Source organism: Sipha flava, unplaced genomic scaffold (genome assembly GCF_003268045.1).
Source record: "Sipha flava isolate LNK unplaced genomic scaffold, YSA_version1 258_pilon_pilon, whole genome shotgun sequence".
Lineage (NCBI taxonomy): Eukaryota > Metazoa > Arthropoda > Insecta > Hemiptera > Aphididae > Sipha > Sipha flava.
This window is the reverse complement of record NW_020272917.1, coordinates 340,120-355,108: the sequence shown is the minus strand read 5'-3', so window position 1 is coordinate 355,108 and position 14,989 is coordinate 340,120. Positions and strand designations below refer to the sequence as shown.

Genomic DNA, 14,989 nt, shown 5'->3' with positions numbered 1-14,989 from the left:
TAAACTTATATGTGGCTAAGTAGATTCCCCTGCTCTCCATACACTCAATTTTAGAGTTCCAAGTTTCTATTCCAGATATTCCTTCCCATTCCAAATTCCTTTTAGCCTCTGTAATGATCTAATAAATCGTCCTATTGTCCGTATGATGAAACTAACCAATGAAGACCCACTATTTCTTTTATATTTATATTTAGCATTAAATAACTGTCTGGTTTTTTTTATCTTAATTGGACACATCCCGTATATAATAATAAATAAATAAATAAATGTTGGTTAATTTATATTTAAAGTTGGATGATGATCGATAAAGTGTTGAAAATTTGGAGAAATTGCAGTATTTAAATTAGTTTTATAATTCAGATTGTTAGACTTACGATTATTATTCGAATTGTTCATTTGGGTTAAGCAAAATTTTTTGTAGCGGTCAGAATGTCATATTTTACCCTTATTAAAAATGTTCTGAACTTTTTTGTACAATGCAATTATTATTTGAATAAATTATTTGATTTCTTAAGTTTATATTGGTTAAAATAAAAAAAATGAATGAACTTAAATATTCTGAATTGTTAAATTTGATTAGCGAGCTTAAATTAGAAAGTACATTTTTCCTTTAATATAAATAATCAAATACAAGTTCATATATGGTAAATGGCAGTTAAAAATTTCAAAACTTACAAATAATAAATTTCCTCTAAATAATATTTACAGTTTTTTTTTTATATACATAGTATTCCTGCAAAATCAACCGTGAGAAAGTATTTTCTATGATGAACTATAGAGATGAAAATAAGTATAGGCTTGAACTTCTTATACTTAAATATGAATTATTTATCACCCTTAATGCTAATGAAACATACACTGAAGTATATGACACATATGTTTAAGAGATGAAAAGTTACTAAAAGATGCTAAAAATAATAAAATGTATATATTTAAAAATATTATATAATTTGTTTATAAAAATAATGTAATTCCTAATATTTTTAAAAAATGATATTAAAAATTTTACCAGTTGAATTTTTTTTTTTTTGTATTCTATACTTTACTGGTATTGATAACCTAACCAAACAAGTATGGTATACTAAATTCATAATTTGTTTTTTGAGTCAGAAAATGCTCCAAGAATCAAGATACTTTATTATGAAAACAGACAGTTGATAACCCTGAATATATATCATGTTATTTTAAGCACAATAAGTAGATTTATTATGTTAATATGCTGATGTCATTACCATTATCTTATGCTATATGTCACGGATGATCTTAAATGTGTTCTGGCATTCCTTGGGTACTATAATGTGGTAAAACCCAGGACATTTTAAGTTGACCTAGATATTATTCTGCTTATTAATATTATATATAATATAATATAATATAATATCTTATCGAAAGATTTGGCTTCCCAAGGAAATTAATAAAACTACTTAAAATTACACAAAAATACATGAAGAGCAAAACCAAATATATTACTAATTTACACATAACTCTTTTTATATAAATTTAAAAGATACCACTTTTAGTAATTAAATATATATATATATATATATATTAATAATAGACAAAGCTTAGTATGTTATGCATATGTATATTTCTTTACACAATTTAATTTCTTTGATACACCACTAGCGAATACGAATACCAATTATTCGCATTGAATCGGCCTATATTGCGGTTAAACATGTCAAATTCAAACATGGCGAAAATTTACAACCATCAAATTTTTTCATATAAGTATTCAGGTATCTTCCGAGCAAATAATAATATTAAGTTACCGTGATACAATAACCAGTAAAAAAAAAAACTACTTAGTCCCAATTGGTTTTAAGTAATTAAGAAATAAATTGCAATTTATAGAATAATAGATATATTTCATTAAGAAAATTACTTAACTGTGAAAATGACCAATTCAAAAACAGTTTTATTTCATTTTACTAAAATATAAATAAATGCAGTTATAAAAAAAAATTGAACTTTAAATCAAACATAATAATTATTGATCATCAACTAAGATATTTTTTAACTTTTTGATATGGATAAAAAATAATATCTAAAAAAAAAAATATTAATATATTTTACAAAACAAATATTATTGTTATAGAAACATCAAAATGACAATTCATGTATTTTCTATTATTCCTTAAATAAAAATGTAGAAGTATAATAATAGTAAATACAATTTTTGAACTATCTTAACATCTCAAATAATTAATTTACATTTACTTATAATAAGATCCTTTTAAAAATAAGTCAAATAATTATGTGAATATTAAGGAAAAATGAACACATTATGAATGAAATCACAAAAACTTAATATAATTTCTTTTTTTATTTAATGGTCATAGTAGTTAAAAAAAAATTACTTAAAAATAATAATTACACTGCAACAAATATTCTAGAATACTACTAAACCTGTTAAAGCCTTCAATGCAAATAAAACTCATATTAAAATGATGAATATATAGAGTGTGCTACACTAAATGGCCCAACACGACTGTAAACATCCTTAGCTCTTACTGCAAAATGGTATCTTTCACCAGCAACAAACTAAAACAATTTTAATTCAAATTAAGTTATTTTCAAAATTAGTAATAATTACATTTACTTTCGTTAATGAGCAAGCCATTGGTAAAGGAAGAGCATTGACGTTTCCAATTTCTTTCCAAAGATCACTTCTAGGAATATCTGTAGGTGATTCTTTATAAGCAAATATTTGATAACCAGAAATTTCAGCATGTGTGTTGTTAAGACTCATATTCCAAGAAAGCACTAATGCTATAATAATATTAATATGTTTACAATTCAATATATTTATAAAAAATAGTATACAAAATTTAACATCAATAATATAAAAAAACCTTTTGAATCTGGAGATTTAGCAAGGGTCATTCTTGGTGCAGGTGGAATTTTTTTTGATGTAGGAACATTTCTTTGTAATGGAGGATTAGGCAATGGAGCAGGATGCTGTAATATTAAATTAATTCATTACCATACATAAAATAAATAAATTAACATTTAGCATCAAATAAATTAACTGAAATCATACTTTTTCTATAGGAATAGCAGGAGGTACAGGTTGTAATGTTCCATTAGATTTAGATGCAGATACCGGACGTGTAGTGAAAGCAACACCAGGCTTAACAGACTTTATAACAGGGTTTAAAGAATGACGTTGAACTTGTACTGACTTCAAAGTCGATCCAACCTGTACAGGCTTTAATGTCTGCCCAACATTTACGGGTTGTTGTACTAAATTGGAAGCCACAACTGAAATTATTAATATTTGTAATTACAATAATAATATATACTATACTCCATTCCACATAAGAGCAATGGTCTATCATGAAATATGGGACTATAAATTTGGTTTACTAGTACACTCGGCAAATAAGCAAGTGCTTAATGAGCTTTGTCATCCAATGAAAATTTAGTAAAATTAGACAAATATCCCTTTCATCACTAACCTTCATTTTTGTGAAATAAATAATTTTGTTATTACATACTGAATATTATTTTAATTTTATATCCATTGTCTACCAATCTATACATTTGTGTAGGACCTACACTGTAGGTACATTAATACCCTCTTTAAACCCTAGATTGTTTTTCTCCAAATGTTCTCATTTTCAATATAGACTCATTATGTATCCAAATGCATAGGATAAATAATTTAAAAAAAAAAAAAAAACTAAAAATTAAGCTAAAAAATAACTCACACATTTGTGTACTGTAAACTGTGTACTGGAAGTTCTGTAATACCAGTATAGTACAAAAAAAAAAAAAAAAATTAATAATAAATTCTAGCATCATAAGCATACATATTCATGAATAAAGTTGCTTTGTCAAAATACGAATCTGAAGGATTCTTTTTATATAACTATATACTAATTCCATTACTATAAAAGCATGTGGGCCATATTGCTGATCTGGTAATTGAATACCATTAAAAGACTCTGGGACTTAACCAGTAGTTATAACAAGTAGAGTTTGTTGTTGTTTATTTAATAGTGTAGTAGTGCCTACTCCGTACCGGAAGTAACAATATTTTCTGAATTGACTACTAAATTGGGTGGTATTTCCGTAATAAAATATATTTTAATAGTTTAAAACAATTATAACACTAAACAAAAAAAGAACAATTAAAAAATATTGGAAAGACAGACAACAGTAGTAGTAGTACAGTAGTACACACACAATCAATGTTGTGAATGAACTAAAATAAATATTATAAAACTATTGCAATAGATAATTAATAATATTATCACAAAATATATTTTATATATTCTATGATATTATTTGATATCTATAATCGTGTATAAGACCAACATACACATATATGTAGGTCAAAAATATTTGTAGCTATTGATAATAAAATAGAATATAAATATATGATGATCACAGTTTTCAATACTTTGATTATTCTAAAATAGAAACATATTAAAAAAAAAAAATTTCAATAAAAAATTAATGGCTGGACCTATCGACAAACATGTAATTCCAAAGAAACTCAATATAAGTTATTAAAATATTGTCTATTTATTTTTGGTATTTTTTTGTTTTTTTTTCCTAAATATAGCTGATATATAAAGCTCAATTCACACTAACGGTCTCGGTTCGTTCCGGTCACGGTCAAGGATTATGATGTACAGTTCTCACTACCGGTCACAATCAGTCAAGTTCTATCTGCACGTTGCCACAAAGTATACAAAAGTGTTCAAAAAACAATCAAAACAATGGATATGACTGAGATAAGCGCGGCGGTTGACTATTCACACTAGGCGGTCTCGATTAAAAAGCTCGTGACCGCGGCGGTCTGGATCGTGAATTGACCAGTCGAGACTAGACTGTGACCGGATCGAACCGAGACCGCTAGTGTGAATCGAGCTTAAATATGATAATAGATATTACCTACCAAATTGTGTTGTAATTTGTTTTGAAATCACTATTTTACTTAGTCTTAATTATTGAGATTTTCAAAACTAAGCCACACATTTGTGTAGGTTTTCAATCAATGCAAAAATAGAAATTACTATTATAGACCGTCCAGTGAGAGAACGCAACTACTTCGCGCATGTGAAATTCCCCACCACGCGGCGACAGGTGTTAACGCTATCGATAGTGGTCGTTAAACGAGACGTTCATGCTGGTAAAATGGTGGGAATGCGCAAAAATTGATGTGTTTTGGTCGCCACCCAGTTGCGTTCTCTTACTGGACTCGGTGTAGTATTTAAAGAAATAACAATTTGTATACACAAATGTATGGCTTAATAGGAAATAACAATAAAATTAAATTCTGCTCTAGTGCTGAAAGGGATATAGATGATGACCAGTATTAGTTTTGCTCTTAAATGTAATAAGAGTATATTTATATGATATTAGTGCTGTACTCATGTTGTACAGGTACATATTTTTCACCCTTATAAAAAATAGATCTTTTATGAGGATCCCTATTCATAGAGCTTAGGCTTGTAGCATTTGCTATTTGAGTATTTCCCTACAATTAAAATTAAATATAATTAGTTGAAAACAATTTATTTTATTTACTTGGTGATGATGTTCTTACTATATAACTTGAATTTGATAAGTTGGGTATTTCTATGTATGTTATATTTTTTGGCAAAATGTGTGGCGGCTTTGCTGTCTAAAATAATACAATTTAAATGGTATTTTTATTTTATTTTTTTGCAAATAATATACATATAAATAATGGTGATTGAATAATTACCAGTTGTGCTGGTAAAGTCCCTGGTGATACTCCTGGATTCAAAGTAGTTTGTCGTACAATTTTGATAGGTGATTTATCCAAACTTACGCCATTTGAAACTTCAATATCATCATCCTCAGTAAGATCAATAGTAACAGTATTGTCTTCATTAATAGGTACAGCAGGAGGAACTGATTTAATTGGTAGTTCGTTTGTAATACGTGGCTTTTGCTAAAATTAATATACAAAATAAAAAACTAAGCATCAAAGTAAACCAAAATATGAATAACTAGAACTAAAAATAGTTACATAATTTGAAGTCATTTAGAATAAAAATAAATGTATAGAAGTTAGTAAATTAATAAATATTATTGATAATTACTAAGACTCAGATTATAAGTTAGTAAGTGCTAAAATATATATTTTACTATAACCTAAAAGAACCTTAATATAGGCACAATAAAATGTTTTTTTAACACTACAAAATTTATAAAAATAAAAGGATTTAACTATTTTAATCAAATTTTTTTTATAATTATAATCTAAGTTATGAAAATTAATGAAAACACAAAATAAATAAAATGCAATGCATATAAGCTAATAATATATCTAAAATTAAAGAAATAGTACTATAAAACTAAAATTTAATAAATATGCAAAAATAAGTAATATAAAATTTAAGATTTGAAATCCTTGTTACATTTAACAAATGTAAAGCTTACTCTACTATTTAAATTAGTATTCAATAATAATAAGCAAAATAAATAATACCTAGACATATTTACCTCCAATATTACATACTACATAAGCTTTTTATAGGTATTAAAATTATACCTAATATTTTATAGTTGGATTTTATAAATTTGAAAAATTGTTTGTTAAAATAAATATCACAGTTTAGCTTCATATATAATTTTGAACCTTATACATAAATATGTATTTCCTGAGATATATAATTAAAATATTTAAAAAATTAAATAAATTTTTTTTTAAATATGTCATACAATTTAAATTATTACCTATGTGATAATACCTATGAAGATATTAAAATCTTTCAAAATTACCTTAAACTTAAAAATATACTAAAACAAAGTTACATTTAAAATTATATGAAACAAATAATAACCAAAAATCATTGTTAACAGTTAAAAAATAATATTAAATAATTATGACACCAAAACCCTGATATGTAAAAAATAAAATACAGTGACAAGAGTGATAACATCTTTCACTCCATATTTACTTATGATTGGGTTCCACCAGACCAAAAATGACAGCACTAATATTCTCATTACTATTGAAATCAGTAGGTTGATTGCCGAAAATTTGAACTTTATGACTGAACAATATATTACAGAATCAACAGTGAAAACAATAATACTGAAATAACTTATATTGTTATTGTTTATACAAAAAAAAAAAAATACAAAACCAAGTATATGAATTTTTATAGAACTATAATACTATTTTTTTTTATTTTTTTTTTAACGTTACAGGCCATTTATCAGGCCCTTTGCTGTCAATACTAAATCCTTCCATTCTTCACTATTATATGCATGGTCCATGTCTTCGTTCAAATCTGGTCTCAGCTCCTTCATATCACTTTTGACTGTATCTAACCAACGTTGCTTTGGTCTACCACGCGGTCTTTTTCTGTTTAAATTATTTACAAGTACTGTCTTGAAAATACTGTTATCGGCTCTCTAAACGTGGCCAGCCCACTCCAATCTTGTACCTTTTACAAATTGTGTTATACTTTCTTTCCCATATAGCTGCTTTATCTGTTAATTTGACCTTCTCTCCCACACTTGGGTGTCAGAGTTATACATGGGACCATACATTTTTATTAAGACCTTTCTTTCAAATATACTTAGTTTATTTTCATCTCCTGCTGTTGTGGCCCAGGTACAACAGGTGTATGTCACAGCTGGTCTAAGATACATGGTAAGGTTTCTTTGGCTTTCTTAGACAATAATTTTGACTTTAGCAGATGTGACAGAGCAAAGTAACACCCATTACCGGTTTTTAAACGAAGTTTGATTTCATTATGCATGCCATTTCTATTATTTATATTGACTCCGAGATATTTAAAGTCATGAACTTGTTGAAAGGACATCCCGTTGACTTGTAAATCTAATTTGTCTTCAGCACTGCGTACTTTCCTAGTCATATACACATATTTGGTTTTCTCCTGATTTATCAACAACCCCATATGCTTGCATTCTTTCATTAGGTTTTTCATACTGTTTACAATATCCTGCTTTATGTTACCCAATATTATTATGTCATCCCCGTATGCCAGGAGGGTGTGATTTCCATTTACTTCCATTGGTTGTCGTTGTGAGGTTCTTCGTATCACGCTTTCCAACGCCAAATTAAACAACACAGGCGATAACACGTCACCCTGTCTTAATCCTTTCACAACTTTAAATGATTCTGATAATTCTCCTTGTACCCGTACAACACAGTTTGTATTATTATTGCATAATTTTATTAATTTTACTATTTTCGTTGGGATACCCAATTTTGTCAGATTATTCCATAATTTGTTTCGGATTATATTATCATATGCTTGTTTAAAATCCACGAACACTAAATGAATGTCCTTATTATATTCATAATGTTTACTAAGGATTTGTCGTAGTGTAAATATGTAGTTTATCGTTGACTTCACTTTTCTAAAGCCATACTAGTATTCACCAATCACTCGCTCTGATATATCTTGTATTCTTTTTAGGAGAAACGTCGCTAGAACCTTGTATCCCACATCTAGGAGAGATATACCCCTATAATTTTCTACACATTTAGGGTCACCTTTTTTTAATATTGGACAGATAATTGATGTTCTCCATTCGATAGGAATTTCTTCTGTGTGTCATATCTTAGATATAAGATTGTATAACTCGTCCGTTAGCCTAGGGCTTCCTAGCTTAAGTAGTTCTCCGCAGATTCAGTCTTCTTCTGCTGCTTTATTATTCTTAAGTGACTTAATAACCATTTCTATTTCTACTCTGCTTGGTTCCAGTTCTTCGTTTTTTAGGCTTTCGTTTATGTCTTCCTCTTCTTCATAATCATCTGTTTGACTTACCGTGGGTTCACTATTCAGTAGTTTAACTATAATACTATATGAATGTCAATTATCATGATCTAAATAAAACATTTTCTAGCACATAAAATTACTTATTTTATGAAAAATAAATAGAATGAAAAGTTAAAATGTTTAGTTTTTTCAACATTTTAATTTTAATGGGTCTCTATATAAAAAATTACTTTTCTATTTGAAATTTAACTATTTAAGTCAATCTTAACTTTCCGGCATCATGGTTACCATTCATCACTTAGTGGCACTAACCACGACAATTAATTCATGCATCACCTAATAGCATGTAAAATATAAATATTTAATACTATTTTGATTTTCTACCAATTTAACTCAGAAATGTACAATGACAAAAAAAAATATATTTCAATAGGAAATACAGCAGATTCAAATTCAATTGTAGATTTGTTGAGTAACAAATCCTACATTTAAAATTAATATTTACTTTTATAGGAGTTGTATTAGTTGCACATTCAACATTTTTTGAGCATGATGGTTTAGGATTTTTTATTTTATCTAATACAATGACATCATTTTCATCATCACTAGTAATATCGATAGCTTCACTGGGTTCCTCATGTTGCTGTACAGAAGTAGAAGCAATATTTACTTTTGATGACTGAACACTACTATCCTAAAATTATAATATATTTCTATAAATAATTTATAAAACTACAATTTGTTAATAATCAATTTACCTTTTTTTGGAGTTAATACTGCTTGTAAACCTACAGTCCTTGTAATTACATGTGGTTTAGCATTTGGATTGTTACGCAAATCATTCATATGCATGCTGACAATAGTTTTGAGTTCTTTACATTGTCTATTTAACGTTGAGAACTTTGTCCTCCAAATTTTCTCTCTTTCCAAAATCATCTGAAGTTCTTTTCGGTGCCTACCATTACCTAATTTTTCAGTCATAACTTCAAGCATCTTTTGAGTACATATACTTTCAAATTGCTAAGACAAAAATTATAATTTATTAAAGTTATTATTAAATAATATAAGTAGTTAAAAAAATTGGCAACTGCTAACCATACTCCATTTTATTTTAGTCAATACATTTTAAGTAATAAAGAATATCATAAGCTAATATGTAATCTATTAAAATTTTAATATTATAATAAAAGTGCATTGAATGTTATGAATAATATTAGAATAACTATATTTATCATTTAGGGTCAAATTTAAAACTAAAATTTAAATAAATGAATACTCAACATCAAAAATTAGAAATACATTGAAACTATTGTACATAAATGTAGCAAGAGCAAGTTGACAGCTACCTGTATCAGTGACGTATAATATAAAAAAAAAATGTCTTACAGTAAAAGTCATATTTTTATCATTAAAACATTTCAATAAATAAGGAAAATCATTATCAGCCATTTCGCTAATTCCATTCAAAACATTTTGGACATCTTTTTCATCAAGTATTAATTCAACATTTTGATTAGTTGATTCAGAATTGCTATCTGATTCAACATCTTCAATATCTTTTGCCCCTGCCATTAAGTTTTCATTCTGATTATTAGTTCTTGAATATGAATGAAAAATTTCAGGTAAATTACCTTGAATACCTGAAAAAATATATAATTTAAGGAGGGTATTAGATATGGAAATGCTCCATCCTAATTCATCAGTATTTGATTGATTTAAATTACTTTCTGTTTTTGATGTTTCATTGACATTTGATTCTATTTTATCTCTAAACTGAGAAATGTTATCAGCATCTTCAAGATCAGAATTCTCTACTATTACTAACTTGTCGGAACATGAACTATTCAGTAAAGAGCTATTATCATTGACATCATCATCATTTTCACTATCATATACTGATCCAGCACTAATTATTTCTACTCCACATGTAGATGTATTAATAAATATATTACTTGATTGATTTTTATCATCAACTTTTTTACAAATAGATGTTTTATAGGGAGAATATACATTATGATTGTCAGAACTAATGTCATTAGTATTGTTATGATTCTGATTATCTGGGATATCTTTAACGCTGTTATTTTTAGGAATTTCATTAGAAACAGAAGAATCATATATTTTATTTAAATGAGATGATTCTTTGATTGTATTTATGTTTTTAGGTTTTTTATTTAAAACTTTAATATCATTCTCTTTCGGGTTATTTCTATGAATTAAGGTGGAAACTTCAATTTTTTCATTACTATTACTATTATCAACAGTTAATTTAGATTTTTTAATCTTATCACTGACTAATATATCATCTGATAAAGTTCGTTTTAGACCAATTGTTAACTCATTAATGGGAGAAAAAGATATAGAAGTTGATTCATTGAGAACATTTAGAGGTTTACCTGAAAAATTCATAATAAAAATGTATTAGAGAAATATTTAGTAAAATATATTAAAATATATCTAGTCAAGCTATGTAAATTAATTAAGTTAAATTAATAACAATAATCATAATAAGATAATTAATAAAAGACAATCATAACAATAAGACAGAAAATATTTGAATCTTTGAAATCAGTATCAAATATACAAGTGAAAATAAATAATGAATTATTAAACATAAATTATTTTTTTTTGACTAATTTAAATTATTAAATAATAAATATAAAATGACCTAATGACCTAACTCTATTAAGTATAAATTAATTATAAATACTTTATAGTTATATTATGTTAAAGATATAAAGCAATAAACATAGTTGTGATAATATCCTACAAAATAAATATAAAAGCACATGCAATTGAATCATTATGTTAATTTTTAAATCTTCAGAACATATTGAACATTAGAGATTTTTTTCAATTGATCCATCACAAAAGAATATAAAACTACTTGAAAAATAACAACTAAGTCAATTTAAGAAAATTATTCATTTGTCAAGCAGGAAAATTTTACCAATGAGCCATATAACATTTCTTTCTAAAACAAATTTCATAAATTTCCATTTAAGTAACATAAATATTCAGTTGGTGAAATAAATTGTTTTTGCTAAACCTATAATTATAATTTAGTATGTTTTATAATAGTGGTTCTTAACCTTTTGTAGATCACGGACCCTGATGAAAATTTTTTAGAAATTGCAGACCTCCTTACCAATTTTTTTTTTCGAATGCATTTTTTCTTTCTACAAAAATTTTCATGTTATTAAAACCAAAATTATAATAATGATTTTATATAATAAATTATATTAGTAGACATAACAAAACATACATATTTATAATTATTTTTATTACACTTAATTTTTCAGTTAATTTAAATTTAATTTTTTTTTTTTTTTTTTTTTTAGTATTCTTAAAATTTAATTTTTTTAATTTTTATTAACTTAATGTGATGATTGATGTTATACTTAAGATACAAGTTTTTGAACATTGTATGAAGATAAGATCTATCTATTGTATAATAAAAAATATATGAAAAATAAATTAATGATAATAATAATCCAACAATATTATAATAATGCACTCATGTCACATATTAACGTATTTTAAGTGTTAGGGCTCTCGTGGACCCTCGAAATGAATATCGCGGACCACAGGTTAAGAACTGCTGTTTTATAACATAATCATACATCTGTTAGTTTGTTAACTAAGATTTTTTTTAGATTTTTATAGATAACTTTTCCTAGATACCTATTATAAAGGTTTGTTATAAATTATAATATGAAATAATATTAATAGCATATTTAGAACAAATAAGAAATATACCCCCAATGTTAACTTTTATAATATCACCTAATGGCAGCATAGTATTTGTAAGCAATTTAATAAAATTTAATTAAAAACTAAAAATAAGTTTCTATGATATTTTAATTTTTATCTAACCGGAAATACCATGAATTTGTTAATTGAAACTAAAACTAATTGAAAGTTAAATATATAATTAAGATAATATTATTATTATTGTTGTTGTATTTAACTAAGTTTTATTTGTATAAGAATAAAAAAACTTAAAAACATTTTCTTAAAAAATTTAAGTAGCATAAGTTCATAACAAGAAAATATTTTAATCCCTCAACTGTTGACATAGATACGACACTTCATTTAATATTGATATTCAAAAAATTTTAAGTACTTATTCATATTTTGAAGTCTATTTTTGAAAGTTTGCACTAATCAATTTGTATCAGTAAATGTAAAATAATAGGTATACTAAATAACTAAAATCATTTAAATATTATTCTAAAAAATGTACCAATATGTAATGATATGAAAAACTACCATTTAAAAAAATAAAAAAAAACAGTTTGCAAATAATTTTTGAAGATTCTTAGTGTAATCATTTTAAATAACTGAAGAAAATAATTAATGCAAAACATACAATTAATAATAAAAAAAAAAAAAAAACGACGTTTTTATTTCAAGATTATTATTCACTTAATATAGGTCTAATTAATATTCTATCTAACTAATAAAAATCCATATTTATACGGGAATTTTTTTACCACTTAAAATAAATCAACATGAGGTAGCTCAGAAAAAATGTAAAAAGTTCTACCTAATTATAATTTAAGTAAAATATGGGTCAACTGTATTTTATTATTTTTTAATAATACTACAAACATATTTGATTGTATCTGAGGTTAATAATTAAATGAGGCAAACGTAAAATTAGATTAATTTATGATTGACACTTGACAATTGGATTAAACATAAATATTAGGTATGAAATTAGGCAAAAATCAAATTTAGGTCTGAACATAAATAAAATCATAAATGTATAAAAATATTTTTACTAACCTAACTCAACAACTCTAGAAGCCTCTAAGCTCTATATAAAAATATATTAAAATCATTAGTACCTCTTAATAATTCAAATGAATATTTAATCTTTATTTAAACTTATTTAAATGATAAAATTCCACCATTTTATGGTTTACAAACAAAATATTGTTTTCTAAAATACTATTTTCTGTAGATACCTCGTGCTAAACAAAATTAATATAATTGTACTATATATGATAGCATAGTAGAGCAGTTTTTTTCATGATATTAACCTATTATTTTAATCAGTGCATTAAAATTAATAAAAAGAAAGTGCTATTAATTTCCATAAATTTTAAACAACCACACAAGGAAAATTTGATAAATTGTCTAAAAAAGTTATTAAATTATATAAAATTTCAAAAATTTAACCATAGTTTCAGAACCCAAACTAATAAAAATAAAACTATTAGGTAAAACTGAATTTCAGTATATACATGCAATAATAAGATGTTGAACAAGAAATACATGGCCAAATGTAGTAATAATCATGTACACATAGTTCAAAATCAATGAAACTGAAAATCCAATTACTAATAATCATTTACTTATGATAGATAAAATAAGATTATCAACCAGTTAGATGCCTTATGAGTTCTCGATGGAAATGAAATAGGACAGAAGAGGCACAACAAATTGTCAATAAAACCTCAAAAGCTAAGTATTCGTATGCAAACATATACCAGTGTCTGGAATACACCAGAAAGATGGTTGAAAAAAAACAATGATACAGTATTGACTTACTGTTGGCTGTAGAAGTTTCAGCAACAGCTTCAGGCTTCTGTTGATTTTGTGCGTCATCATTTTTGTCATTGGCTGCGGAAATTTCATTGATCAACAAGGCAGCAGCCGAGTTGGAGTAATCCAATTTTGAAGACGCTGTGGAGTGAGTAACATTCGGAGACCTAGGGACTGTAACAGCATCCCGAGAAACGGCGGTAGTTGTAATTGTATTAGCGACAGTAGTGATAGTTGCACTAGCGGTGGTAGCAGTAGCGGTGACAGCCATAGTTATGATGGTGGCGACGGCAGCATAGGCGACTGGCGCATCAGTTAAGATAAGTTTAGATGATCGCCGGAAAACGATTTGTGAACCAACGAACACCGTCGTCCGAAACACGGCACGGTACGATGCGACGACAAACCGTCGTTGCCGCCCGTTACTACGGCGTGTTATACTTCGATTTCGATGTTCTAGCGGACCGCACAAATCGTCGGCCGTTCACTGGACAACGTAGCGCACACCAATGGGTTATACTTTTGTGTAAATCAGTTTCCGAACGTTAATGAAAACACGTGAAATAAAAAAAAAAAAACGAACGAAGATTTGTGTAGAACGGAGGGTTCGTTACAGAGCGGCAGACGAAGATCCAATGAGAGCGTTTATCAGCGATAGATGCCAGTGTTGCATGCGACGTTGCCGTGCTCGTGCG

General features: G+C 26.7%; 1 protein-coding gene across 1 annotated transcript; it reads right to left on the bottom strand.

Moving 5' to 3' along the window:
• Window positions 1–2,307: 2,307 nt before the first annotated feature.
• Window positions 2,308–14,989, bottom strand: LOC112684809. The gene is made up of 13 exons (XM_025556492.1): window positions 14,301–14,989; window positions 10,466–11,137; window positions 10,373–10,381; window positions 10,128–10,306; window positions 9,502–9,761; window positions 9,247–9,436; window positions 5,723–5,932; window positions 5,561–5,638; window positions 5,413–5,491; window positions 3,044–3,264; window positions 2,856–2,961; window positions 2,603–2,772; window positions 2,308–2,544 (listed from the first exon to the last, which is right to left on the bottom strand). The coding sequence occupies exons 1-13, from the start codon at window positions 14,563–14,565 to the stop codon at window positions 2,443–2,445; spliced, it is 2,541 nt and encodes an 846-aa protein (XP_025412277.1). The 5' UTR covers window positions 14,566–14,989; the 3' UTR covers window positions 2,308–2,442.